Below are 26,753 nucleotides of genomic sequence, written 5' to 3'. Positions count from 1 at the left end.
AAATTCTTCGAGATTCGAGGGCAGTTAACTTTAATAAAACTTAAAAATCTAGTGTTTGTTAAGAGAAAAAGCATGGAAAATAGGCCATTAGACATCAAAAAAAAAAAAACAAAAAAACAAAAAAACAAAAACAAAAACAAGATCCTATATAGCAAATTACTGGAGTTTATAGCATATGTACAACATATCTACAAAACTAAGGAACAAATTAGTTACTACATAAACTAAAACTAATCTAACAAAACAGAAGGGAAACCTACATCCGATACTATAGGAAGCTATGTTCAAAGGAAAATCATGCAGCAATTTATAGACAAAACCAACACCTCCGGGGAAAGCTTGCCCTATTTCCCAACCCTCAAACCCCCTTTTAAGAAAAGGTTAAAAAGAAACAAAGAATAGAGTTCATAATGTTAATGCATATAATTGGAGAGCTAAAGAATGTATGAAAAGAGAGCTCCAAAAGGAACAATAGAGGGACGAAAAATAATAATAGTAAAAAAGAAAAATATAACAATATTTGTCAGTTTTCATGTCTTGCCTTTCCCATGGAACCTTCTCTTTGATTTCGGAAGTGACCAAGAAGTTGTTGTGCCTGCAAAAGTAAAAAAAAAAAAAAAAAAACATATCATGTGCATCCAGAAAATTTCCTTTAGATTAAACAGTTATCAAAGAAGTAATCCATAAGCAGTCGTCAACTTTGAGATTTATTGAGGTTTACAAGAAAACCTTATGCCTTCCTGATGTCCCTACTTTCCACAATAGGTTTTGGAAACGCCAGTCTTTCAACCCTTCTAACATGTTATAATATGAATAAAATAATGCTATGTCCAATTTATTATAAATAATTAGACACATGGTAGAACGGCTCCTCAATACAGTTCATCACACAACATATAAGTAATATAATCCAAATTCAATGTATCGTGAAATGACACCAAAATTAAGGACTATAAGAACAATTTTGCTTATTACATTCAGATCAGAAGCAGACAATGCAGGGACCATAGCACCATAACAGAAAAAGAGGAAAAACTAAGCTGCTTACCTTTTCCTTAGCTCTTGGTGTGCCAGACTGGGACAATGCAACAAGGGGTGGCACAGCACCTTCTTGCAAAACCAGGGTACAAAACTTGGGACTATTAAGGCATAGTTGCAGTAATACAGAGGCAGCATTTTCTTTACCCCTACGTGATCCTGATTCAATAACTTCAACTAGTATGGGAATGCCACTTTCTCGTACAATTGCCAGACGCCCTTCACCAATTGTTGACAGGTTCGAGAGAAGAGCGACTGCCTTGTCAACCATCCCACTATCAGGATCCATTAACTCAACAAGGTATTTTACTGCACCTGCTTGAACTATACGAGCTTTATTTTCATGAAAGATTGATAAGTTAAACAAAGCAGTAACAGCATCTTTTTTTCCTCTCAATGTTCCTGAGGACAAAAGTTTCACCAAGGCTTTGACAGCACCTGAACGTCCAATCCTTGCCTTGCACTCTTCCAACACAGAAAGACTGAACAATGCTGCTGCAGCAGTTTCTTTTGCTCCATCATTTCCAGACTTTAGAACATGAATTAGTGGCTCTATTGCTCCAGATTTTGCAATCACAGCCTTATTATCTTCATTAATCGAAAGATTCAAAAGGGCTGTAACAGCATGCTCTTGTGTTATCTTTACCTCCGAGTAAAATAGAGAAAGTAATGGTGCAATAGCACCACAGCGTCCTATAATTATACGATTGTCCATGTTGTGCTTTGCAAGGAGACGTAATTCTGCAGCAGCTGTAGTTTGGACTTCATTTGATACGCTTTGAAGGTTGTCAACTAGTTTCTTCACAAGGGAACTAGTGATCAAGTCATCACACCCTGGCCTAGAAAATGCACTGGAGTATGCTCTGTTATAATTATGGTTTCCATTGACCGCATCTTCTATTTTTGTTCCAGAAACCTGCAACTGCTTTCCCATTATCGAGTGAGAAAGTCCATATTCTTTTGTTGAAGTAAAATTGCCAAGGCTCTTAGATGAAATTTCAGCTAGCTCATTGATTTCATTCTTCTTTGACCTCATTGACAAGTCATTTGAAGCAGGAGTAGGTGCATAATCAACACTGTAGATTGCACTTGAGGCTGACTCAGTCCTGTTGTGAACATATGATTGATCAGGAGATTGGTGGTCATACTTGCCAGTCTCCCTGCTTTGGCATCTGTTGCATTCTCCACTAAATCTGGAAGAGCTGTCAATCATCTGCTTCTCTAAACCATTTCCAACTTCAAGAGATGACCTCGATGCGGAACTGCTACTATAAGAATAGGTTAAATCTTGAGAAGATATATGGTTTGAAGGAGAAGAGATTGAAACAAGTTTAGCATTGGAAAGTTGCAAGTTATTTTCCTCACACCAACTTGTTACCATTGCTTTGACCGTGTAATTTGGAACGAGATTTTTATGTGCGAGCGTTTGACGGGTCTTTGGGCAAATGGTCAGGCCACTATCAAGCCACTTTTGGATGGAAGCTCTGTCATAAGTTTGCCCAGAAGCAACAAATACAGGATCCAGCATGAGCTCCAATGACAGGGGGCAAAGGAAGTCTGGAGGTATCAAAATGCCACTTGTGGGTTCAAAGTGCTCAATCTTAAGCATATAATCTTGTATATGGGAGATGAGATCCATAATCTGATTGATTTGATCTATTTTCCCTTTTGCATTGTTGACTTGCGCATCAGTTCTTTCCCTTTCCAAAGCCAAAGTTTCTTTCAGCAATTCCTGGTTTGACATCAGGTTTAGTGATTTCATAACATTTATCAGATGCTCTGTGCAGGGAATAGCATCATCTTTTTTACTTCTCAAAGCCTGTCCTATATTTTCTGATGGTCTCTCCTGCTCCATACTTTTAATTTCCCGCATACAGTGCTGAAACAGTTGAAAATCAATTAGTCTCACTACTAAAAAGCTAACTCAGCACTGAGAAAGTGATAGTTGTTGTCATCCAGATACCTTTAGTAATTTCTTAGAGAACAGAGAACAAATTTTAGGGAAAAAGAAAAGAACAGCATTTTTGTCATCCACATGTAGAATGAAGAAAAAGACACTGGTTTTTTTCATACCTGTACACTGGTTATACTTGATGATGATGGAGTTGACTGCAATAATCTATATAATATGTGACATATCTGAAGTGAAGAGCTTTGCATTTTTGTCAGAAAAGGTTCACTCTGGAGAACCTGCATGGTTTAAGTGTAAGAAATATGATAGTACAAGGAGCCTCAAAATCCTATTTCTTGTACACAAGGTATTCATAACATATTTCAACATCCAATATTTAAGCTTGTTTTTCCTTTTGGGTGACTGCACCACAGAAAGGGGAGAAGTCCTTTTCCCTCTCCCCATCCCATTTGTTTTACTAAAATGCTACATGTGATTGCACGAAAAACATGAAGAAAAGAAATACACTTTCTAGCAATGTGATAAACTGGATTAGCTTGGCCATTTTACGACTCTTTTAGTGTTCTCCAAAATTATTTCATTTTAATAACAAGTTCACACCATCTTTATTACTTCTAAATTAGACTGTGTTGCATTTGCATGATATAGATTTTCTTGCATTCTACAAGAAACCGGGTCATAGTTGCAATCATGTCATTCAAATTCTCTTCTATGAACTATAATATTCTACAAACTGAATCTTCAGAGAATCTCAGTCTGAAGGAGAACATTTAGATACTTAATACTGATTATGATCTTCATTAAAGTGACTGAGCATCAATCCTTAGCTCATCAAGCATATCTAAAATGTATTCAGTAAAGACTAAAATGAAACTTACCCTGTGAATTTTGCTCATCTTAGGACACCAGTGCTCCATGAATTCTCGAGCCTCATTAACAAGCATATCTAGCTCTTCGCACTCTTTGTATAGGATATCATCTGAAGGTATCTCGCACTCAATAACATCATCAAGCAGTGGTTTCAAAAGTTTTAACACAATAACCATGTTCCTATAATCTTTTTCGACAGGAGCAACTTTTATTGTCTGACATGATACCAGATGAATGAATCGAGATATACTGTTTACAAGACAACTCACTGAGGTTGTGTCCATCTGACCTGCTTTTCATGGAGCATATCAGAAAATTTTAAAAATTAGTACAAGAGTGCCCTTTAAAAAACACAAGTTTGCATATTTGATTGTGTTGTCTTTTTCCCATACTCTCTACTCGAGCAGAAAGATCGTACACAGACAAAAACATTCACTGCTGTGAAAATTATTAGTTTGCCACCACCATGGAACTTGGCCTTTTTTCCCTACCATGTAAGGAAATCCACTTTGACTAAATTTCCAATTTAAATATATATAATATTTTCTAATTTTAAGTATAAAACAAAAGGCTTCTGACTATTGCCAATGGGAAGAACACACATCAATTATTCTAGAAAAAATATCATTCATTGCATTTTCCATGATGACTTTTTTCTCATAGAGTCTAAGGAAATATTAGACTGACTTTCCAACAAAAGATAAAATAATATAAATAAAATAAAAGATCAGATCAGATCTTCCCTTCATCAGAAAATATAATAGCTTGGGGACTGAAAAAAGGATTTTATCTACTGGTCTCAATGAAAAACGACACACGTATAACCACTGTGATCTTGAATGACAAAATAATAAAGCTAGTAAAGTTTTATACGAAAACGGTTGTGAATAAAAAAAAAGCTTGATAAAAGTGTAAAGTATAATACACAGCTCCATTGTTTCTTAAGAGAGGGAAAGAAACAAAAAAAAAATGAAATCTTAAAACCTCAAATTATTCATTTAGTAGCTGAAGAAAGCTTGATAAGAGTTTTGAGCCCAACAATATCAAAAGCTGAGTATAAAAGAGCTACTATGAGATCAAGAAAAGGGTGTTATGTAAGCTCACTGAATCAAGGTAAAAAATAAAGAATTTTTTGTTCTTAACTTCAATTAGAAACATGATTCAAATACTACCCAAGTCCATACTTATGAACTAACAAAACAAAAGCACAAAATTCACCTGAAAGCAGGACCATTTCCCAATGCTTAAATCCAATTCAAAACAACAAAACCAGTTTATATAAAGAAAACACCCAGCAAAGTACTTTTTAAAAATATATAAAATGTATTGAGAAATCCACATTTAAACACACAGAGCAAGCATCTTTTTAACATTGAAAGCATACCTCTTTCTTGAAGTTGGTTTACGCTTGTAAAACAAAGAAAGCACAGATCCTGATGTACATTTGACTAATGAAAAATGAAAAAGAAAATCCCTTCAATGGAAATGATCAAAATTTAAATCTTTAACATTCAAGCTCTGAATTTTTTCCTCATAACAAGGCTGCATAAGAAAAAGAAGAGTGCTGCAGAAAACTGATGAAAAAAATTGAAAAAGAAAAAAATAAAAAAAGTAAACTGGGTGGGCCCTGTTTAGTTGATGATTTGTTGGGTTATGACTTATTGAGTAGAAAATTAATTAAGAGTAGGGGAGACTTGATTAATTAAGATTTAGTATTTAATCAAATGATTAGATAAAACAAAGACAAGAGCTAAGTCAAGGGGGAAGGACTTATGTTTTTTTTTTATGATTTGGTAAAATAATAAACTTAACTCTTAATTTTTACATCTATTAAATTGATTTTTTTAGTTAAATTTAATCCTTAACATTTTAAATAATATTAATTTTAATAGAAATACTAACTAAAAAGTTAATTTTTTTTAATGATGTTGGCATAGCAACCTAAAAATATATGTATACTTCATTCTGACATGACATTATTTATCTTATATGTCATATTAATAAATAATTTAAAATTTTTTAAAAAAATTGAAAAAATTAAATAAAATTAAAATTAAATAAACATAAAAATTCAAAAAAAAAAAAACTAGCAAAAAGTACATGTGCATTATTACGTAAGTTTGTCATGTTTAAAAAATTATCATTTAGTCAATATTTTTGTTAAAGAAATAATTCAACTCTTTTTCAAAGGTATATCAAATTTGACTTTTTTTTTTAGTTAAAAGACCAAATTTAGTTAAAAATAGAATAAAGGCCAAATTGAAAAAAAAAACTATAAACATTAAGGCTTTGCTTAGTAGAGTGAAAAAAAATTGGAAGGATAAAAAATTGAACCAGTAAACAACTAAAAGGATGGAAAATATAAATTTTCTTTCCATAGATGTGCTTGGTAAGAAAGATGAAAAAATGAAAAGAAAAATAATTTTCTTTCCTCATTTTTTAATAGAGTTGAAAATTGAAAGGAGATAAAATAAAACATTTAAAGAATACATAAATTTGAACTAACATACACATCTCTTATTTTCTATCCTCTTGTCATTCAAATTTGGAATGATTAGTTTTTATGTATTAGGACAAGAATTGATCATCTCTTCTATTTTGTTTTCTCTCATTTTTCTTACCAACCAAACACACTCAAAATTTATATTCTTTTCTGTAACACCCCGTACCCGAGACCGTTGCCGGAGTCGGACACGAGGGGGTTCACAGACTAATTTCGCTTACTATCGCAGTCCATTTTAAAAATTTCCAGGCAGTTGGCTAACTGCGTCACTGTCACCTTAAAAATCATATCTTGAGTTTCACAACTCGAAAATCAGTTTCGTAATTTTTCCCTGAAACTAGACTCATATGCCCATCTACATATTTTTTTCTAGAATTTTTGGTCGGGCCAATTAGTACAGTTTATTAGTAAAAGTCTCCTATGTTACAGGGATCGACTACACTGACCTTTGCGCATTACGACTTGGATATCTCCCTTCATAGAGCTTCAATACTGATGATGTTAGTTTCTATAGAAACTAGACTCAGAGGAATCTATACATATATGGCATGACTCCTAATTATCTCTGGTTAATTTATAATGAATTTCCAAAGTCGGAACAGGGAATCCAGAAACCGTTCTGGCCCTGTCTCACGAGAACCTGAATATCTCTTAACATACTGTCCATATGATCGTTTCGTTACTTTCCTATGAAAATAGATTCATCAAGGTTCGTTTACATAATTTATTCACTATTTAATTCCATTCCTACTATTTTTAGTGATTTTCCAAATCTACATCACTGCTGCTGTCAGCATCTGCCTTTAAGGTAGACTTTACCTATTTCATAGTTTCCATGATTCAACTAGCCCTTTTAGCATAAATAGCACAAATTATGATAGTGATTAACCATTCCCATGGCCAATCCTTGTTAAGCATATCCATACCTCTCAATAACCATATCCATACCAAATGATTATAACATTATGCTCAAACATATATAAGCCATTTTCGCATGGCTATCCAAAATTACACAAATCCAAAGGGTCCATGACCCACAACAAAAAGGGTAGTCCTATACATGCCATTTCGAAGTTCAACCAAAATTGTACCAAAAAGGGGGGGCTTTGATAGTGTGGGCGACTTCGACTTCAAAATCCCGAGTCCGATAGCTGAAGAACCAAAATCTATAAAACAGAGAATCAAAGAAACGGAGTAAGCAATTTATTCTTAGTAAGTTTTGAGCAAGGGATTCCAGCACAACAAAAGTATAGCATTCATATAGCTAAACGGATAATTTCATATGCACAAATTTTCGATATCATACTTACTTCACATTACCAACCCTTATGTTCATACACAAAAGATCAACTTAGCCAAAGGCCGGTAGCTCATTTATCAACTGAGCGAATACTTATTTGTAAGGGCTCAACGAATTCAAAGCACATACGAAACATACCTCAATGTTGGGATGTTACAAGCGTATTAACTGAAATTTTTACAGCAAGATCATTCATTCCCAAATCACGTACCTTCGGAATTTAACCGGATATAGCTACTCGTTCAAATGCCTTCGGGACATAGCCCGGTTATAGTAACTCGCACAAATGCCTTCGGATCTTAGTCCGGTTATAGTAACTCGCACAAATGCCTTCGGGACTTAACCCGGATTTAGTAACTCGCACCAATGCCTTCGGGCTTAGCCCGGAATTAGTAACTCGCACAAATGCCTTCGGATCTTAGTCCGGATATGGTCACTTAGCACAAAGCCTTCGGGACTTAGCCCGGACATCATTCAAATAACCATGCACATTTAACAATAAATCATGGCACATTCGTATTTCATTTTTGTCAGCAAAACTCAAACACAAGACACTTATCATTCTTGCAATTTCGGCTCAATAGCCACACACAAAGAGCATGATTTTGATTTGCTTAAAACATGATCTAATCAAATCATAATTTAAGCTCTATTACTCAAGAAATTACCTCGGATGTTATCGAACGATTCCGATGGCTATTCGACCACTTTTTCCTTCCCTTTATCGGATTTAGATCCCCTTTGCTCTTAGCTTAATTAAACAAATAAATTGATTTAATCATTTGAGCATCGAAAAGAGGAACACAAGGCACTTGCCCATATTTATACATTAGACATTAAAGTCACATACATGTGAAATCATGCATCAACTCAACATATTATCTCACACTTCCTTTTAGCCGATTTTCTAAGCCAAGATAAAAGCATCAATATGCTTGCCTCTAACCGAATACATGCAACGCCAATCCATCTCATGTGGCCGAATATGCATGTCTACGTTGAGGCCAATTATATACTTAGTACCACATATAAATGACATACATTTTACTAACTAATGCATTACCTATTATAACTCAATATGCATCCATCATTTACTCCATAACTAAACCACCACCATATATAAACATATACCTTGGGATGATATATATATGTATCATACCAATACATCATGTGCAAATATATATATATATATGCAAGAGCCGAATCACAAGGCTGATTATAGCCATCTCATATATTTTCATCCCATACCCGAATGCACAAGTACATTATAATAGCTTCCAACTTAATTCATCATAAATTTCCCTTTTTTTTTTCATGGCCGAATGCTCTTTCTACACCATTTACCTTCACAAAGCATGAATTTCATCATCCAACTTACAAGCTTACAATCTCATGAAGTTTAACCTCATAGTACCTATCAAACTCTCACTCATTAGCTTCTATCATAAACCTCCAACAACACCAAATAAACATATACTTCGTGGGTCTATGGTAGAACTAAGAAAGGAACTCATAGATATCAAGATGTAAGCAACTACCATTATTCATCTAAGTTTAGCATGAAACACAATCATCACCCTTATTAATCTTTTATAGCCGAAAACCATACTCACCCCCAAAATCAAAATTTCAACATGGTTTACAAAAATCACTTGATAACTCACTCAATATCAACTAAAATTTCAAAAGCTAGTGCAAACTTCCTTACCTTAATAGTGACCTAAGATGACCGATTGCTTCACTCCCTTCTTCTTCCTTTCAATTCGGCCAAGAAGAACTAAAGAACACAACTTGTTTTTCTTTCTTCCTTAGAACATTCGGCTAAGGGAAATGAAGAAAAATGGACACTTTTTTTTGTTTTCTTTCTTACATTCACGGCAATGGGGAGGGGAAGAAACAATCACACACATTCTTTCCTTTTTCCATTTCTTTATTACCCATACTCCTTATTTTATTGTTCCTAACATACATCACTAACATAACATGTTTGTGACATGTTTCCACTCATAGCATGGCCGGCCACTAGCTCAAATATTGGGCAATTTGACATGCAAACCCACCATTTCTATAACATGCATTAATAAGCCACTTTACATTTGCCTAGCACATTTCTAAATTTTTTCACATAAGTCCCATTTACTAAAATTCACCTACAATTAAACAAAATTCAAATATGAAATTTTCACACATGCATATATACATACAATAAGCATAAAATATGACAGCTAATTATTTTTATGACTCGGTTTAGCGGTCCCGAAACCACTTCCCGACTAGGGTCAATTTTGGGCTGTCACAACTCTCCCCCACTTAAGAAATTTTCGTCCCCGAAAATCTTACCGATAAATAAGTTTGGGTATCGTTCTTTCATGGCATTCTAGGTTTCCCAAGTAGCTTCTTCGACTCTGTGTTTGAGCCATAATACCTTTACTAACGGAACCCTTTTGTTTCGCAACTCCTTCACTTCACGAGCTAGGATACGCATCGGTTCTTCTTCATAACTCATATCGGCTTGAATTTCAACCTCTGATGGGCTAATTATGTGCGATGGATCAGATCTATAGCGTCGAAGCATCGAAACATGAAAGACGTCGTGAATCTTTTCAAGTTCAGGGGGCAAAATCAATCGATACGCAACTGGACCAACTCGTTCAGAGATTTCGTACGGCCCAATGAATCTCGGACTCAACTTGCCCTTACGGCCAAATCTGAGTACCTTTTTCCAAGGCGAAACTTTAAGAAACACTTTATCTCCCACCTGATATTCAATGTCTTTTCGTTTCAAATCCGCATACGATTTCTGACGATCTGTGGCTGCCTTCAGACTTTCACGGATTACCTTTACTTTCTGTTCGGCATCTTTAATCAAATCAACTCCGAAAATTTTACTTTCACCGAGCTCGGTCCAAAACAATGGTGTACGGCATTTACGACCGTACAAAACCTCGTAAGGTGCCATCTTAATACTTGATTGAAAACTATTGTTGTAAGCGAATTCAATCAAAGGTAAATACCGTTCCCATGAACTACTGAACTCGAGGATGTAACATCTCAACATATCCTCAAGTGTCTGAATTATCCACTCGGATTGACCATCGGTTTGGGGGTGAAAAGCAGTGCTAAAATGCAGCTTGGTACCCAAAGCTTCTTGCAATTTCTTCCAAAATCGTGAGGTGAATCTTGGATCTCTATCCGACACGATAGAAATAGGTACCCCGTGTAATCTCACAATCTGAGAAACGTACAATTCAGCTAGTTTATCCAATGAAAAATCCTTACGCACAGGGATAAAGTGAGCCGGCTTAGTCAGTCTATCAACAACAACCCAAATCGCATCCTTCTTACTTGCTGACAATGGCAGTCCGGACACAAAGTCCATTGTGACTCGATCCCATTTCCACTCAGGTATCATGATCGGCTGAAGTAATCCTGAAGGCACTTGATGTTCCGCTTTCACTTGTTGACATATTAAACATCTCGAAACAAAGTCGGAGATGTCTCGTTTCATACCATGCCACCAAAACCGACGTTTCAAATCGTTGTACATTTTCGTACTCCTCGGGTGAATTGACATTCGGCTACAATGGGCTTCGTTCAGAATCATCGAAATGAGTTCTGAATTTCTTGAAACACACAACCGACTTCTGAACCTCAAACAATCGTCATCATCAATTTGAAATTCGGATTCCATATTCGGAGCACATTCAGCCCGTTTTGCAACCAATTCATCGTCGACTTTCTGAGCTTCACGAATTTGACGAATCAATAATGGTTTGGCCTTTAATTCAGCTACTAACACATTGTCGGGTAGAACAGACAAGTGCACATTCATCGCTCGTAAAGCAAACAGTGATTTCCGGCTTAAGGCGTCCGCAACCACATTAGCCTTTCCCGGGTGGTAATCAATGACAAGCTCGTAATCTTTCAACAACTCAAGCCAACGTCTTTGTCGCAGATTTAAGTCTCTTTGAGTCATCAAATATTTGAGACTTTTGTGATCCGAAAATACATGGCACTTTTCACCAAATAAGTAATGTCGCCATATTTTAAAGCGAATACGATGGCAGCTAGTTCGAGATCATGGGTCGGATAATTTTTCTCATGTGGCTTTAATTGTCTCGACGCATAGGCCACCACTCGACCTTCTTGCATCAATACGCAACCCAACCTAAGTAGGGATGCGTCACTATAAATGACAAACTCTTTGCCTGATTCGGGTTGCACTAAAATTGGAGCTTCAGTCAAATAAGTTTTCAGTTGATCGAAACTTTTCTGACATTTCTCCGTCCATTCGAACTTAACATCCTTTTGAAGTAGCTTCGTCAGTGGTGTGGTTATCATCGAGAAACCTTTGACAAATCGTCGGTAATAACCGGCGAGTCCCAAAAAGCTCCGAACCTTAGTAATATTTCTCGGAGGCTTCCAGTTAAGTATGGCTGAAATTTTGTTCGGGTCAACTCGAATACCCGATGAGGATACCACATGACCCAAGAAGCTAACCTCTCTTAACCAGAACTCACACATATTGAACTTAGCATATAACTGCTTATCCCGCAAAATTTGCAACACTAGTCTCAGGTGCTCAGCATGTTCGGTCTCATCTCTTGAATAGACCAAGATGTCATCAATGAACACAACTACGAACCGATCCAAATATGGTCTGAAGATCCGATTCATCAAATCCATAAATACCGCAGGGGCATTAGTGAGTCCAAACGGCATCACTAAGAACTCGTAGTGACCATATCTCGTTCTGAAGGCAGTTTTGGGTATGTCCGAATCTCGAATTCGCAACTGATAATAGCCCGATCTCAAATCTATTTTTGAGAACACTGAGGCTCCCTTCAGTTGGTCGAACAAATCATCGATACGCGGTAACGGATATTTGTTCTTTATTGTCACTTTATTCAGCTGACGATAGTCAATGACAACCTCATGGTTCCGTCCTTCTTTTTCACGAATAATACTGGTGCACCCCAAGGTGAGAAACTTGGTCGAGCGAAACCTCTATCCGTCAATTCTTGCAACTGAGCTTTCAACTCTTTTAACTCGGTTGGTGCCATACGATACGGAGCTATCGAAATCGGCGTAGTCCCAGGTACAAGCTCAATACCAAACTCTATCTCCCGAACAGGTGGTAAACCCGGTAATTCTTCAGGAAAAACATCCGGGTATTCACAAACCACCGGCACAGATTTGGGTTTCTTTTCTAATTCTTTGTCATCAAGTACATACGCAAGGTATGCTTCGCACCCTTTTCTTACATATTTCTGGGCTAACATTGAGGATATTACAGCTGGCAACCCCTTTAAGTCCGTAGACTCAACTCGAATTATCTCGTTATTTGTGCACCTCAAATCAATAGTCTTGCTTTTGCAATTCACAACCGCATCATGCGCGGTCAACCAATCCAAACCAAGAATAACATCAAATTCATCAAACGGCAAAAGCATCAAGTCCGCCGGAAAACAGGAACCTCGAATTACTAGGGGACATTTCTTACACACTTTGTCGACAAGCACGTAACGACCTAAGGGATTTGACACCCGAATTACGAACTCAGTAGACTCAATAGGTAAAGTCTTACTGGATGCTAAGGTTTCACATATGTAAGAATGAGTAGAACCGGGGTCAATCAAAGCAATTACATTAGTATCAAAGAGAGTAAAAGTACCGGTAATAACATCAGGCGAAGAAGCATCCTCGCGGGCACGTATAGCATAAGCTCTAGCAGGCGCACGGCCTCGGATCTGGTCGTAGCATCTCTAGATCCTCTCTGACCACCACTAGCATTGCCCGTATTTCTAGATGGTCTACCTCGAGCAGTGGTAGCACCCGGTTTCCCACTCTGATTTACATTCTGTTCAGACGACCTCGGGCAATCTTTAATGAAGTGGTCAACTGATCTGCACTTGTAACAGGAGCGGTCATGGAATCTACAACTCCCCGAATTCCATTTACCGCAATATCGACATTCTGTTCTGTCTCGACGTTCATTCCCAACACTGGCGATCGAAGTGCCTCGTGTACCCACAGGGGGTCGATCACGATCTCGTCTAAAAAGGCCCGAAGTGCCTCTAGACCGGCCCACATCATCTCGAAATTTCTTCGATGCCTGTTGAAGAGACTTTCTCGAGGATCTTTTACGAAACTCTCCAGTTCCCACATCAACTTTTTGTTTTTCTTTTCTAAGCTCTTCGGCTTTACAAGCTCGCTCGACAAGTACTACGAACTCTCGTATTTCAAGAATGCCAACGAACATTTTTATATCTTCATTCAGCCCATCCTCGAAGCGTTTACACATGATAGCCTCGGACGAAACACATTCTCGAGCGTATCTACTAAGTCTAACAAATTTTCGCTCGTAATCAGTAACTGACATAGAACCTTGCTTAAGCTCAAGAAATTCCTTCCGTTTTTGATCAACAAATCTCTGACTGATATACTTTTTCCGAAACTCAGTTTGGAAAAACTCCCAAGTTACTTGCTCTCGGGGCACAACAGAAGTCAGAGTACTCCACCAATAGTAGGCAGAATCACGTAGCAAGGAGATAGTACACTTTAGGCACTCATCGGGTGTGCAGGATAGCTCGTTGAGTACCCGGATAGTGTTGTCCAACCAAAATTCAGCTTGCTCGGCATCATCGCTGTCCGTAGCTTTAAATTCAGTAGCCCCATGTTTTCAGATTCTGTCAAATGGGGGCTTATTTGACCTTATTTGGTCAGTTTCCAGAGGTATTGTAGGTGCGGGGGTTGTATTAGTCGGGAATGGAGGTTGTGGAACAGCCGTATTAGTTCGAATGTATTGGTTGAACCAATCATTCATCACGCTATAGAAAGCTTGTCTAGCTTCATCATTCGGATTACTAGCATTAGGTTGAGAGTCCGCCAGCGCTGTCCCTTGTGCGGGAGCAGGCGCTACACTCTCCAAATCATCAGCTACCGCTCGGTCGGGATCGGGATCCATTACTATAAATAAACACATTTGCAAATGTCAGAAATCACCACACTATCAAGTAATCACATAAAATGGCATGTATAGCTAGACCCAACGCATTACGGTAGTTCTAGAATTGACTAAACCGTAGCTCTGATACCAATAAAATTGTAACACCCCGTACCCGAGACCGTTGCCGGAGTCGGACACGAGGGGGTTCACAGACTAATTTCGCTTACTATCGCAGTCCATTTTAAAAATTTCCAGGCAGTTGGCTAACTGCGTCACTGTCACCTTAAAAATCATATCTTGAGTTTCACAACTCAAAAATCAGTTTCGTAATTTTTCCCTGAAACTAGACTCATATTCCCATCTACATATTTTTTTATAGAATTTTTGGTCGGGCCAATTAGTACAATTTATTAGTAAAAGTCTCCCATGTTACAGGGATCGACTACACTGACCTTTGCGCATTACGACTTGGATATCTCCCTTCACAGAGCTTCAATACTGATGCTGTTTGTTTCTATAGAAACTAGACTTAGAGAGGAATCTATACATGTATGGAATGACTCCTAATTATCTCTGGTTGATTTATAATGAATTTCCCAAGTCGGAACAGGGAATCCAGAAACCGTTCTGGCCCTGTCTCACGAGAACCTGAATATGTCTTAACATACTGTCCATATGATCGTTTTGTTACTTTCCTATGAAAATAGATTCATCAAGGTTCGTTTACCTAATTTATTCACTATTTAATTCCATTCCTACTATTTTTAGTGATTTTCCAAATCTACATCACTACTGTTGTCAGCATCTGCCTTTAAGGTAGACTTTACCTATTTCATAGTTTCCATGATTCAACTAGCCCTTTTAGCATAAATAGCACAAATTATGATAGTGATTAACCATTCCCATGGCCAATCCTTGTTAAGCATATCCATACCTCTCAATAACCATATCCATACCAAATGATTATAACATTATGCTCAAACATATATAAGCCATTTTCGCATGGCTATCCAAAATTACACAAATCCAAAGGGTCCATGACCCACAACAAAAAGGGTAGTCCTATACATGCCATTTCGAAGTTCAACCAAAATTGTACCAAAAGGGGGGGGCTTTGATAGTGTGGGCGACTTCGACTTCAAAATCCCGAGTCCGATAGCTGAAGAACCAAAATCTATAAAGCAGAGAATCAAAGAAACGGAGTAAGCAATTTATGCTTAGTAAGTTTTGAGCAAGGGATTCCAGCACAACAAAAGTATAGCATTCATATAGCTAAACGGATAATTTCATATGCACAAATTTTCGATATCATACTTACTTCACATTACCAACCCTTATGTTCATACACAAAAGATCAACTTAGCCAAAGGCCGGTAGCTCATTTATCAACTGAGCGAATACTTATTTGTAAGGGCTCAACGAATTCAAAGCACATACGAAACATACCTCAATGTTGGGATGTTACAAGCGTATTAACTGAAATTTTTATAGCAAGATCATTCATTCCCAAATCACGTACCTTTGGAATTTAACCGGATATAGCTACTCGTTCAAATGCCTTCGGGACATAGCCCGGTTATAGTAACTCGCACAAATGCCTTCAGATCTTAGTCCGGTTATAGTAACTCGCACAAATGCCTTCGGGACTTAACCCGGATTTAGTAACTCGTACCAATGCCTTCGGGCTTAGCCCGAAATTAGTAACTCGCACAAATGCCTTCGGATCTTAGTCCGGATATGGTCACTTAGCACAAAGCCTTCGGGACTTAGCCCGGACATCATTCAAATAACCATGCACATTTAACAATAAATCATGGCACATTCGTATTTCATTTTCGTCAGCAAAACTCAAACACAAGACACTTATCATTCTTGCAATTTCGGCTCAATAGCCACACACAAAGAGCATGATTTTGATTTGCTTAAAACATGATCTAATCAAATCATAATTTAAGCTCTATTACTCAAGAACTTACCTCGGATGTTGTCGAACGATTCCGATGGCTATTCGACCACTTTTTCCTTCCCTTTATCGGATTTAGATCCCCTTTGCTCTTGAGCTTAATTAAACAAATAAATTGATTTAATCATTTGAGCATCGAAAAGAGGAACACAAGGCACTTAGCCCATATTTATACATTAGACATTAAAGTCACATACATGTGAAATCATGCATCAACTCAACATATTATCTCACACTTCCTTTTACTAACTAATGCATTACATATTATAACTCAATATGCATCCATCATTTACTCCATAACTAAACCACCACCATATATAAACATATACCTTGGGATGATATATATATGTATCATACCAATACATCATGTGCAAATATATATATATATGCAAGAGCCGAATCACAAGGCTGATTATAGCCATCTCATATATTTTCATCCCATACCCGAATGCACAAGTACATTATAATAGCTTCCAACTTAATTCATCATAAATTTCCCTTTTTTTTTCATGGCCGAATGCTCCTTCTACACCATTTACCTTCACAAAGCATGAATTTCATCATCCAACTTACAAGCTTACAATCTCATGAAGTTTAACCTCATAGTACCTATCAAACTCTCACTCATTAGCTTCTATCATAAACCTCCAACAACACCAAATAAACATATACTTCGTGGGTCTATGGTAGAACCAAGAAAGGAACTCATAGATATCAAGATGTATGCAACTACCATTATTCATCTAAGTTTAGCATGAAACACAATCATCACCCTTATTAATCTTTTATAGCCGAAAACCATACTCACCCCCAAAATCAAAATTTCAACATGGTTTACAAAAATCACTTGATAACTCACTCAATATCAACTAAAATTTCAAAAGCTAATACAAACTTTCTTACCTTAATAGTGACCTAAGATGACTGATTGCTTCACTCCCTTCTTCTTCCTTTCAATTCGGCCAAGAAGAACCAAAGAACACAACTTGTTTTTCTTTCTTCCTTAGAACATTCGGCCAAGGGAAATGAAGAAAGATGGACACTTTTTTTTTGTTTTCTTTCTTACATTCACGGCAATGGGGAGGGGAAGAAACAATCACACACATTCTTTCCTTTTTCCATTTCTTTATTACCCATACTTCTTATTTTATTGTTCCTAACATACATCACTAACATAACATGTTTGTGACATGTTTCCACTCATAGCATGGCCGACCACTAGCTCAAATATTGGGCAATTTGACATGCAAACCCACCATTTCTGTAACATGCATTAATAAGCCACTTTACATTTGCCTAGCACATTTCTAAATTTTTTCACATAAGTCCCATTTACTAAAATTCACCTACAATTAAACAAAATTCAAATATGAAATTTTCACACATGCATATATACATACAATAAGCATAAAATATGACAGCTAATTATTTTTATGACTCGGTTTAGCGGTCCCGAAACCACTTCCCGACTAGGGTCAATTTTGGGCTGTCACATTTTCACATTTTCACTCCCTCATTCCATCCTCACTTTTCCACCCAACCAAACATACCTTAAAAGGCTAAATTTATTTTTATGTATTACCTTTTTTTATCATTATTCAATTTAATATTTGATTTATATTTATCATTAAAAAAAACTAATCTTTAGATGCCTAATAAGTCTTGGGAATAATGATAAATTTAGGTTTAGTTTTTTTGCTACTTTGATTCTACTTTTTATAATTTTAGTTTTCAACCTTTAAAATTTAGTAAAATTGTTTGTTTGAGAATGAAAAAGCTAATTAAACCATTAAAAATTTTAACACAAGTGGTAAGTGTACAATTTCCAATTTATTTGTTATAATTTTTCTCTTGAATTTTGCTATTTAAATTTTTAATTCTATTATTTAGACTATATTTTATTTATTATTGATTTGGATGAGTAATTAGAGAAAACAAATTTAAAATTCATTTTTTGGCAAGTTTGTGTGAATTGGACTTTCAACACAACGTTGCTTCAACATTTTGGCAATAACTTGAGTTATAGAACTTCGTTTTGGGCACATAATATATTCATTCGAAGGGAACTGAAAGATCTAACCAAATTTATTTCATAAATCAAGCCCAAAAAATTTTAGGAATGTGTCAAAAATAGTCTAGAAGTTTGACACAATAATCTACCAAAATTTTGCTTTATTTTAATTAAGGACACTTTTGTATTTTCTCCTGCATGTGATTTTTGTCCTATAAATAGTTATTATTAGTTTAATACCTAGACATAGTCACTCTTAGTATTTGAATTTTGTGTTTTATTTATTTTATGGGTTGTTAATCTCTTCTTTTCTAGACAAAGGAACTTTGAAGTTTGATTAAGTAGTTTGTGAGATCTAATTGTTCTTTATCTTTTCTTTGTTCTTTGGTATTTGCATGTCTTCTGATTTAATTAAAAATATTCAGGTCTGTTGAATATAAGGTCCATATTCAATTGCTTATAATATTTTATAATTGCTAAATTTGTAATTGTTTAATTTGTTGTAATAATTGTGACGAATAGCATAATAGGATATGATAGAGATATGCATTCTACAATGTGTGGGCATGCAATATAACTTAAATAATTTTATTTCTTCTTGTTTTAATTTTAATTTTAATTTTAATTTTTTTTTGTTTATTTTATGCATCGATCTTCTCGTATAGGTGAACTCCAGTATGCTCCAAAGATTGAGGAAGGAAGGTAAAATTCAAAATAACCACTTATTTTCATCCATCAATCATGATTTGGGAAACAAATCGTTAAAATTGTCTACCGATGTAGAAAAGTGAAAACTTTGGTCACTTCATCTAACGAATTAGAAGGTAAAGAAACTATGTCCCATTGAGAACCAACTATAAGAGAGTTAGTTGTGTTGAATATAAATCAACAACCATTTTGCGTCAAGTATCAAGAATTAGAGGTATCCTTAAATTCTGCATTAATTCATTTATTGATGTAACACCCCTTAACCGATCGAATTGTTGGGTTTAAGTTACGGGTTGCTATAGTTGTTGGAGAAAATACGAACAATTTACATTCAAATTAAACATAAATTATACAATCACAGTCAATTCAGTTCATAATAACCAAATACGACTTTTCTTGAGTCTTATACGAGCTTATGTATGCTCTAGAATTAACCCATAATTGAATAAGGACTAATTTCCAACATTTAAAACCTTTCAGATCAAGCATATCATAAATAAATCCTTTAAATATTCAATCATGTCAAAAAAACTTAGATATTATGATATGCAATTAAATTCAAGTCTTAATTGACCTTACAAAATCTCTTTTGGTAACACAGGCTCAAATTATGACCAAATTGCAAAGTTTGGAAAGTAAAGGGCCGACATCGTGACAAGGCTCTCTCCACATCATGATGTTGCCAAATAGTATGTCACAGTGTCAAGACATCACAAAATGTTGGACAACATAAGGAAAGATCGACGTCAGGAAGAGGAATCCGTTTTTGGTACAAAATGGACCTTTTCGGTATCTATTTCAAGCCAACCATTACAAAACTCATTTGGTGCATAGATATACCTTAAACTTGTACAAAACCAATCCAAAACATATACCAAGGCATCCAATTAACCATCCCTAATATTAACTAAACCAAATGGCCACATTTGACACCAAACTTTACCATTTCAGCTATTCATACATAATCTATACTAATATGCTTTTGAACCATTCAACATTAACATCATACCGATCATTCATATAACCCTTTCCAATTTAACCAATCCAACCTTTTCGCTAATAGACATCAAAGCATATCAATACAACTTGTACCAATTCAACCTTCTTAACCATCTCATATATCCATTTCAAGTCATCATTCATTCATACCGTTCCATGCTCAATAACCTTATGAATGTCATTCAAACATAACGAAATTTTACTACCAACATTGTTATTCATATAGTTCAACTATAGCTTAACATATTTCCAACATATTCACTTATAGACACAACAAATAACCATTCAAACTCAAGCATCATTTAAGGTTTAAAATCACCAATTTTCAAGGTAAACATATATACATAACCAGCCTATATACATGCCACATAATTGATTCCAAAACGATTAAAAGATTACAAAATCGCAGGCTGGATAGTGTGAGCTTCGAAGCGATCTAACCGACACGTTCTGCTAAACTAAAGATCTACAAGGATAAAGAGATAACGAGTAAGCATTTTGACTACTTAGTAAGTTCATACAAAATTTACTTAACTTACCTTAACATTTCAACCATTTATGCAATTTCAATAGATTCATATCTAACATGGCATCTTTGGCAACCTTACACTTGCATAAGAATTTCGAAAAATATATCAAATGTGTTAGTTCAAATACATATCATGAACTTATAACACAAATATATTTATAACATTCCTTCATATCAACTTATAGCATATATATAATTTCATTTATATACATATATTCATTCCGACCATTTCATTTCCAGTTAATTCCATTTCCATTTTTTCTTTTGCTCAGAGAATTGAAGTAAATTGAACTCGGATACTCGGGACTGATCTAATTACATATGTTGACATTATTGGGCTGCTAACACTTGCTTTGGATCAGGATTGCTAACAATAGCTTGATTCGATAATGCTAACACTAACTTTAGAGAATCCACAACAAATGCTAGATCTCAAGTCATCAAAATAATCCTTGATCACAACACTTGTTTTCTTTTGAAATTTTAATGGCATGCCATTCATATCCAAATCATTTACTAAATTCACACAAGCTCTATTACCATTTCCATATCAGCTCAATCTCTCTATAACAATTTATACATATCGTATTAGCCATATAAACATTTCTTTACCAATTAATACCTCGTATCAGTTCATAGTTTCTATGTAACACATACTTTACGATTTAGTCCTTTAGATGCCAAAATCACTGAATTTACACACACACACACACACATAAATTCATAAGTATACTCAAACAATTCAAACATAATATAAAGGAACATAGTAAGTTCCATATGAACTTACCAGAGAAAATAGAAACAAATAAGGTGTCAGGGACTAATTTGTAATTTTTTTCTTTTCTTTAATTATCTCTTGATTGATTCAAAACACAACAAATTTGAGAGACAAATGCTTAAGTTTCCAAACCCTATTTTCCTTCTTCCTATTCGTAAGGTAGAAGATGAAAATATGAAATGTTTATTTTTTTTGTTTTAATTTTAACTTTTATACATAAATTAAATTATAATTAATTATAAATTAACATAATTAACTATAATTAATTACCTTAATTGTAATTAACCAATTTAGTGGACATTAGTTGTCATCCACCACCGTTTGCACACTATAAAATGGTCCAACTGCTTAATTGTTCCTTAAACCAATTAAAAATCCATAGGGATTAAACTTTTTATCATTTTTACAATTAGTCATTGTACTCTAATTAACTATCTAAACAGTAAAATGAATGAACCAGGCTTTAATTAAACTTTATACTAACCTTGTAAATATTAAATAAAAATATTTACAGGCTTGCTCGTTAGATAAGGGGTTCCGAAACCACCTTTTCCTACACCACTGACTTTCAGGTCGAAACACTTGTAACTTTACTAACTATCTATTTAACAAAATCGTCAGACCAAAATTCAATATAATACTAAAATAAACTCGTAAATATTAATTAATAATATTTACAAATTTGATCACCATAGAACGGGGTTTCAAAAACATTATTTTTTGTACCACTGAAAAATGGGTTGTTACAACTCTCCCCCCTTAGGAAATTTTGTCCTCGAAATTTCTACTTGAAAAGAAGTTTCGGGTATTGTGATTTTATAACTTTCTTCGAGTCCGATGTAATCTCATACAACTCTAACTTTTTCCTCTAATTCTTGTATCAAATCGATCTCTATCCAAATTTTCTTTCGTTTAACTCTAACTAGTCCAACAAAGTTTCGTATTTACATCTGACGTCTGAATCACTCGTTTTGGTTACTCAAAAGAATGAACATGACATTTAACTAAGAATTTTGATATATGTCTTTTTCTATCCGGATACTAGTGTATATGTTTCAGACGATAATACATTTTATTACTGCCTGAACGATTTGAACTTTGTCCAAAAATAACTCTTTTCAACTCTCAGTCTTTTAGCATACATAAATGATTTCAGGCACATATATTTTCATTATCATCAATACGAAACTCAGAAGTTTGATCGCTTTCACCTGTTCAGAACTCCACTGGTATTATCTGACTCTGTGATAGTCTTTGATGGTCTTTAGTTCCGAATAACAAAGATTTTATTCTGATGAACTCGGGTGTCTTCGGTCAATATCATATAACTCATAAAACCCACTTTTTGCAATCAAAATTGACATTATTGATTTTATGACTGTTTCTCGTGTGGTATATGCAATACAATTTTCAAATCTAATCATGTTCAGTTACGTTCTTCAAATACATCGGAATATATTCAATAAACATATCAATTAATTTTTCTAGGTTCGGCCTAAAAATTTAGTTCATCAGTCTTTGATACATCTGGTTCTTTACTTTGAGCTAATAATAATAATCGAATTGTCAATCTTTAAAAACACAGTAGCTTCTCACAACTGATCAAACAAGTCATCAATACGAGGTATCAAATTTTATTCTTCATGGTGACTATTATCAACTTTCTGTAGTCAATACACAATCTTAAAGTTCTTTATTTCTTTTCACTAAAAACACTAAAGCATTTCAAAGTGATGCACTCGGTTAGACAAGTTGTCAATCTTTTAAAAACACAGTAGCTTCTCACAACTAATCAAACAAGTCATCAATACGAGGTATCAAATATTATTCTTCATTGTGACTATTATCAACTTTCTATAGTCAATACACAATCTCAAAGTTCTTTCTTTCTTTTCACTAACAACACTAGAGTATTTCAAAGTGATACACTCAGTCAGACAAATCTTTAGTCTAATAGTTCTTGCAACTAAGCTTTTAATTCTTTCCATTCAGTTAGTGCCATTCTATACGATACAATAAATATTAGAGCAGTTCTAGGTATATTTTGAATAACAAGTTCAAATTTTCTCTCAGTTGGTAAACCTGACAATTCTTCAGAAAACACATCAATGACTTTCGCTAATTGTCTGTTCACATTTTGGCTTTGTTGCCAATATTTTAATTTTTAAATTGTGACTAGAAATGTGCCACTACCTTCTTTTATTAGTTCTCATGTCGATATTACTGAAATACTGCTGGTTGCAAAAATTAAATTTGACAAACTCAATATTAGTCAATTCACCACTCTGACCTTTTAGTACAATATTCTTTTCTTTCTATAATCGATTACAATGTCGTGCAGATTTAACCAATCCATAGCGAGAATAATGTTAAATTCATCAAGCGGTATCAACATGAAATTAACAAAAAATTCACGGCCCCAAATTCTCAGTGTACAATTATATTTATCATTAATAAAAACATAGTGACCTATCGGTTTCGTTATTCTAATATCAAGTTTAGTTAACTCTATTGAAAATTTTCTTTTAGTTACTAATGTAGTGCAAGAGTATGAATGTGCTAATTCAGGATCAATTAAAATATCAATAGTAATATAAACAAGATTAAATATACTGGCAATATTATCAAGAGCAAAAACCTCTTCACGACTCAAATAGCATAGGCTTTGACAGAGGCTCGAGTTTTATATTTGACAGTTGTATCTTTAGTCCCAACTCGGTTGATTCTCAATTTACCATTATTTCCCGATCATTTACCTCTATGAGTAGTGATTACAGGCTTCAAACTCTATTATTCACTTTGATTTGGCTAGTACGGACTATCTTGTTTCCAATGTTCTTTGGAACCATACACAAAAAAAGCTCCACTCTTTAACCGACACTCACTTCATTGAGTTTTTCCACAATGATGACAAACCAGTCTACTCACATGACAAACACTACCAACACTGGTTGTTGGTGTAGTTTGTGATCTCACATGACTTGGTCTCGGCTCATCTCTCCCTGAAAACTTTGATGGGGAAGTAAAACAGCTGTGAAAATCCCTCAGCTTTTTCAATGGAGGAGTCAAAAATGGTTTGGTTATTTTCTATTTACTGGAGTCTTGAGATTTTGATTCAAATTGCTTCTTTTAGGTTATATATATCCTCCATCTTTTGTGCTCGTTTAGATAAAATCACAAATTCTTTCAATTCCAAGGCTCCTACTAACATTCGTATGTTTTCATTCAATTCCTACTCAAAGTGGGTGCATATTTTAACTTCTTTTGGTATAATCTATCGAGTGTATTTACTAAGCCAGACAAATTCTCACTCATACTTAGCCATAGATCTATTTCCCTGCTTCAGTTCAAAAAACTCTCTCTTTTTCTTTTCTAGATACAACTTGCTAATATATTTCTTTCAAAATTCAGATTGGAAAAAAGTCTCAATTGACTGTCTTTTGGTACAATTACTATTAACATGGACCACCATTGATAAGCTTCGCCTTTCAATAAAGACATAGCACATCTCAAGAAATCATTAGGTGAGTAGACCATTTCGTCAAATACTCACTATGTATTTTCCAACTAGTATTCATTACTGGCTAGATTCATCTTCTGTCTTTCCTCGAAACTTTCAGGCCCAAATTTTCTAGTTTTATCAATCGGATGCCGACATACATTTTCTACACTTTAGGGACAAGTGGGTGCCATAGGAGGCATAATAGGGAGTAGATGTTGCGTAGTTACGGGATTTACTCACACAAACTTGAAAAGCTACTCGTTTATCATTTGAAAGAATACATCACACATTTCACTTTTCAACCTTTGTGGAACGAGCACAGTACGATTAGCTTCTTGATCGAAAATGGGTACATAACTATAAACCATGTCATGTGCTGGTACAACACGATTAGACTCGACTGACGTTGTATATCTATATGAAAAACAAAGCCAGATCGAATCAAAAAACATCAAACTATCACAAGTTATTATAGCATGTATATCTAGACTTGATGCACGCTATGTTCAGTCCTAGAATTGATCAAATTGTAGCTCGAAAAACACTAAATGTAACACCCCTCACTCGACCTGATCGTCTGGTCTGAGTTATGGCATGCTACAATCGTTATCGGAGTACATATGGATAATTAACATTCAAATTAAACATAAATCATACAATCATAGTTAATCCAATTCATAATCACCAAATAGAGCCTTACTCAGGTCTTATACAGGCTTATGTATGCTCTAAAATCAACTCGGAATTAAACAAGGACTAATTTATAATATTTTCAAAATTTTAGATCAAGCATATCATAAATAAATTATTTAAATATTCAATCATGTCATCAACACTCAAATATTATGATATAGAATTAATTTTGAGTCTTAATCGAGCTTACTAAAACTCTTTTGTTGACCTGGGCACGAATTAACACCAAATTACAAATTTTGGAAAGTACAGGGATGACGTCGTGACGAGGCTCTCTCCGCATCATGATGTCGTCAAATAGTATGTAACGTCACGTTGTCGTACCACTTGACGTCAATTCATCACAAACTGTTGGCCGATCTTGCAACGAGGGATGATTGACATCGAGACGAGGAACCTATTTGTAACATCCCAAATTCGGCCTAGGCGTTAAGGTCAAGTCTAAAGAGTTACATTAACGTTGCTAGGAAACCAAATTATATAAACATAATTAATGACTATCTGATAGTTGATAACAATCATAAACCCAATCGAAAATCCATAATATTTAAATGTCGTAATATGAAGAAATACTTAAATTATTAATAATGAAATAAAAGGGTTGACAAAGCAGATTGACCGATCTTCTGACACGCCGACCCAATTAAGACAATGAATTACCTGAAATTCAGTCAACAACAAAATGAATCAAGAACTTAGTGTATAAACAAAATATGTCCAACTAAAAGTACAATCATAATAATGAATTCTTGAATCTTATATGTCAATCAAATTCGTAGAATAACCAGTACAGATTTAACGGATTAGTTATATGTCAGAAAAATTCCAGTTCATATACAATATAGATCAGAAACAGATGCAGTTGTTCCTACCCCTATCAACTACACACCATCTCTGACCATCCCAACACACCGTTAAGGGCATTTAATACCCATCCAGCCCTACACACCGAATAGTGTTGGTCCGACATGTCCAATGGGGTGCAAACTAGCTGCCAG

The 26,753-nt window shown here is 35.1% G+C and overlaps 1 protein-coding gene across 2 annotated transcripts; it reads right to left on the bottom strand.

Moving 5' to 3' along the window:
* Positions 1 to 127: 127 nt before the first annotated feature.
* Positions 128 to 5,402, bottom strand: LOC107954637 (U-box domain-containing protein 3). Of its 2 annotated transcripts, none has more exons than XM_016890252.2 (5): positions 5,205 to 5,402; positions 3,829 to 4,112; positions 3,112 to 3,228; positions 1,049 to 2,917; positions 128 to 595 (listed from the first exon to the last, which is right to left on the bottom strand). In XM_016890252.2, the coding sequence occupies exons 2-5, from the start codon at positions 4,102 to 4,104 to the stop codon at positions 524 to 526; spliced, it is 2,334 nt and encodes a 777-aa protein (XP_016745741.1). In that variant the 5' UTR covers positions 4,105 to 4,112; positions 5,205 to 5,402; the 3' UTR covers positions 128 to 523. The 2 variants fall into 2 exon arrangements, with proteins under 2 accessions (XP_016745741.1, XP_016745740.1); XM_016890251.2 differs by having other exon boundaries at positions 3,829 to 4,109.
* Between the last annotated feature and the right edge of the window lie 21,351 nt (positions 5,403 to 26,753).

This window comes from Gossypium hirsutum, chromosome D07, assembly GCF_007990345.1.
Source record: "Gossypium hirsutum isolate 1008001.06 chromosome D07, Gossypium_hirsutum_v2.1, whole genome shotgun sequence".
NCBI lineage: Eukaryota > Viridiplantae > Streptophyta > Magnoliopsida > Malvales > Malvaceae > Gossypium > Gossypium hirsutum.
Note: the sequence above shows the minus strand (reverse complement) of the source record. Positions and strands in the feature narration are given on the sequence as shown.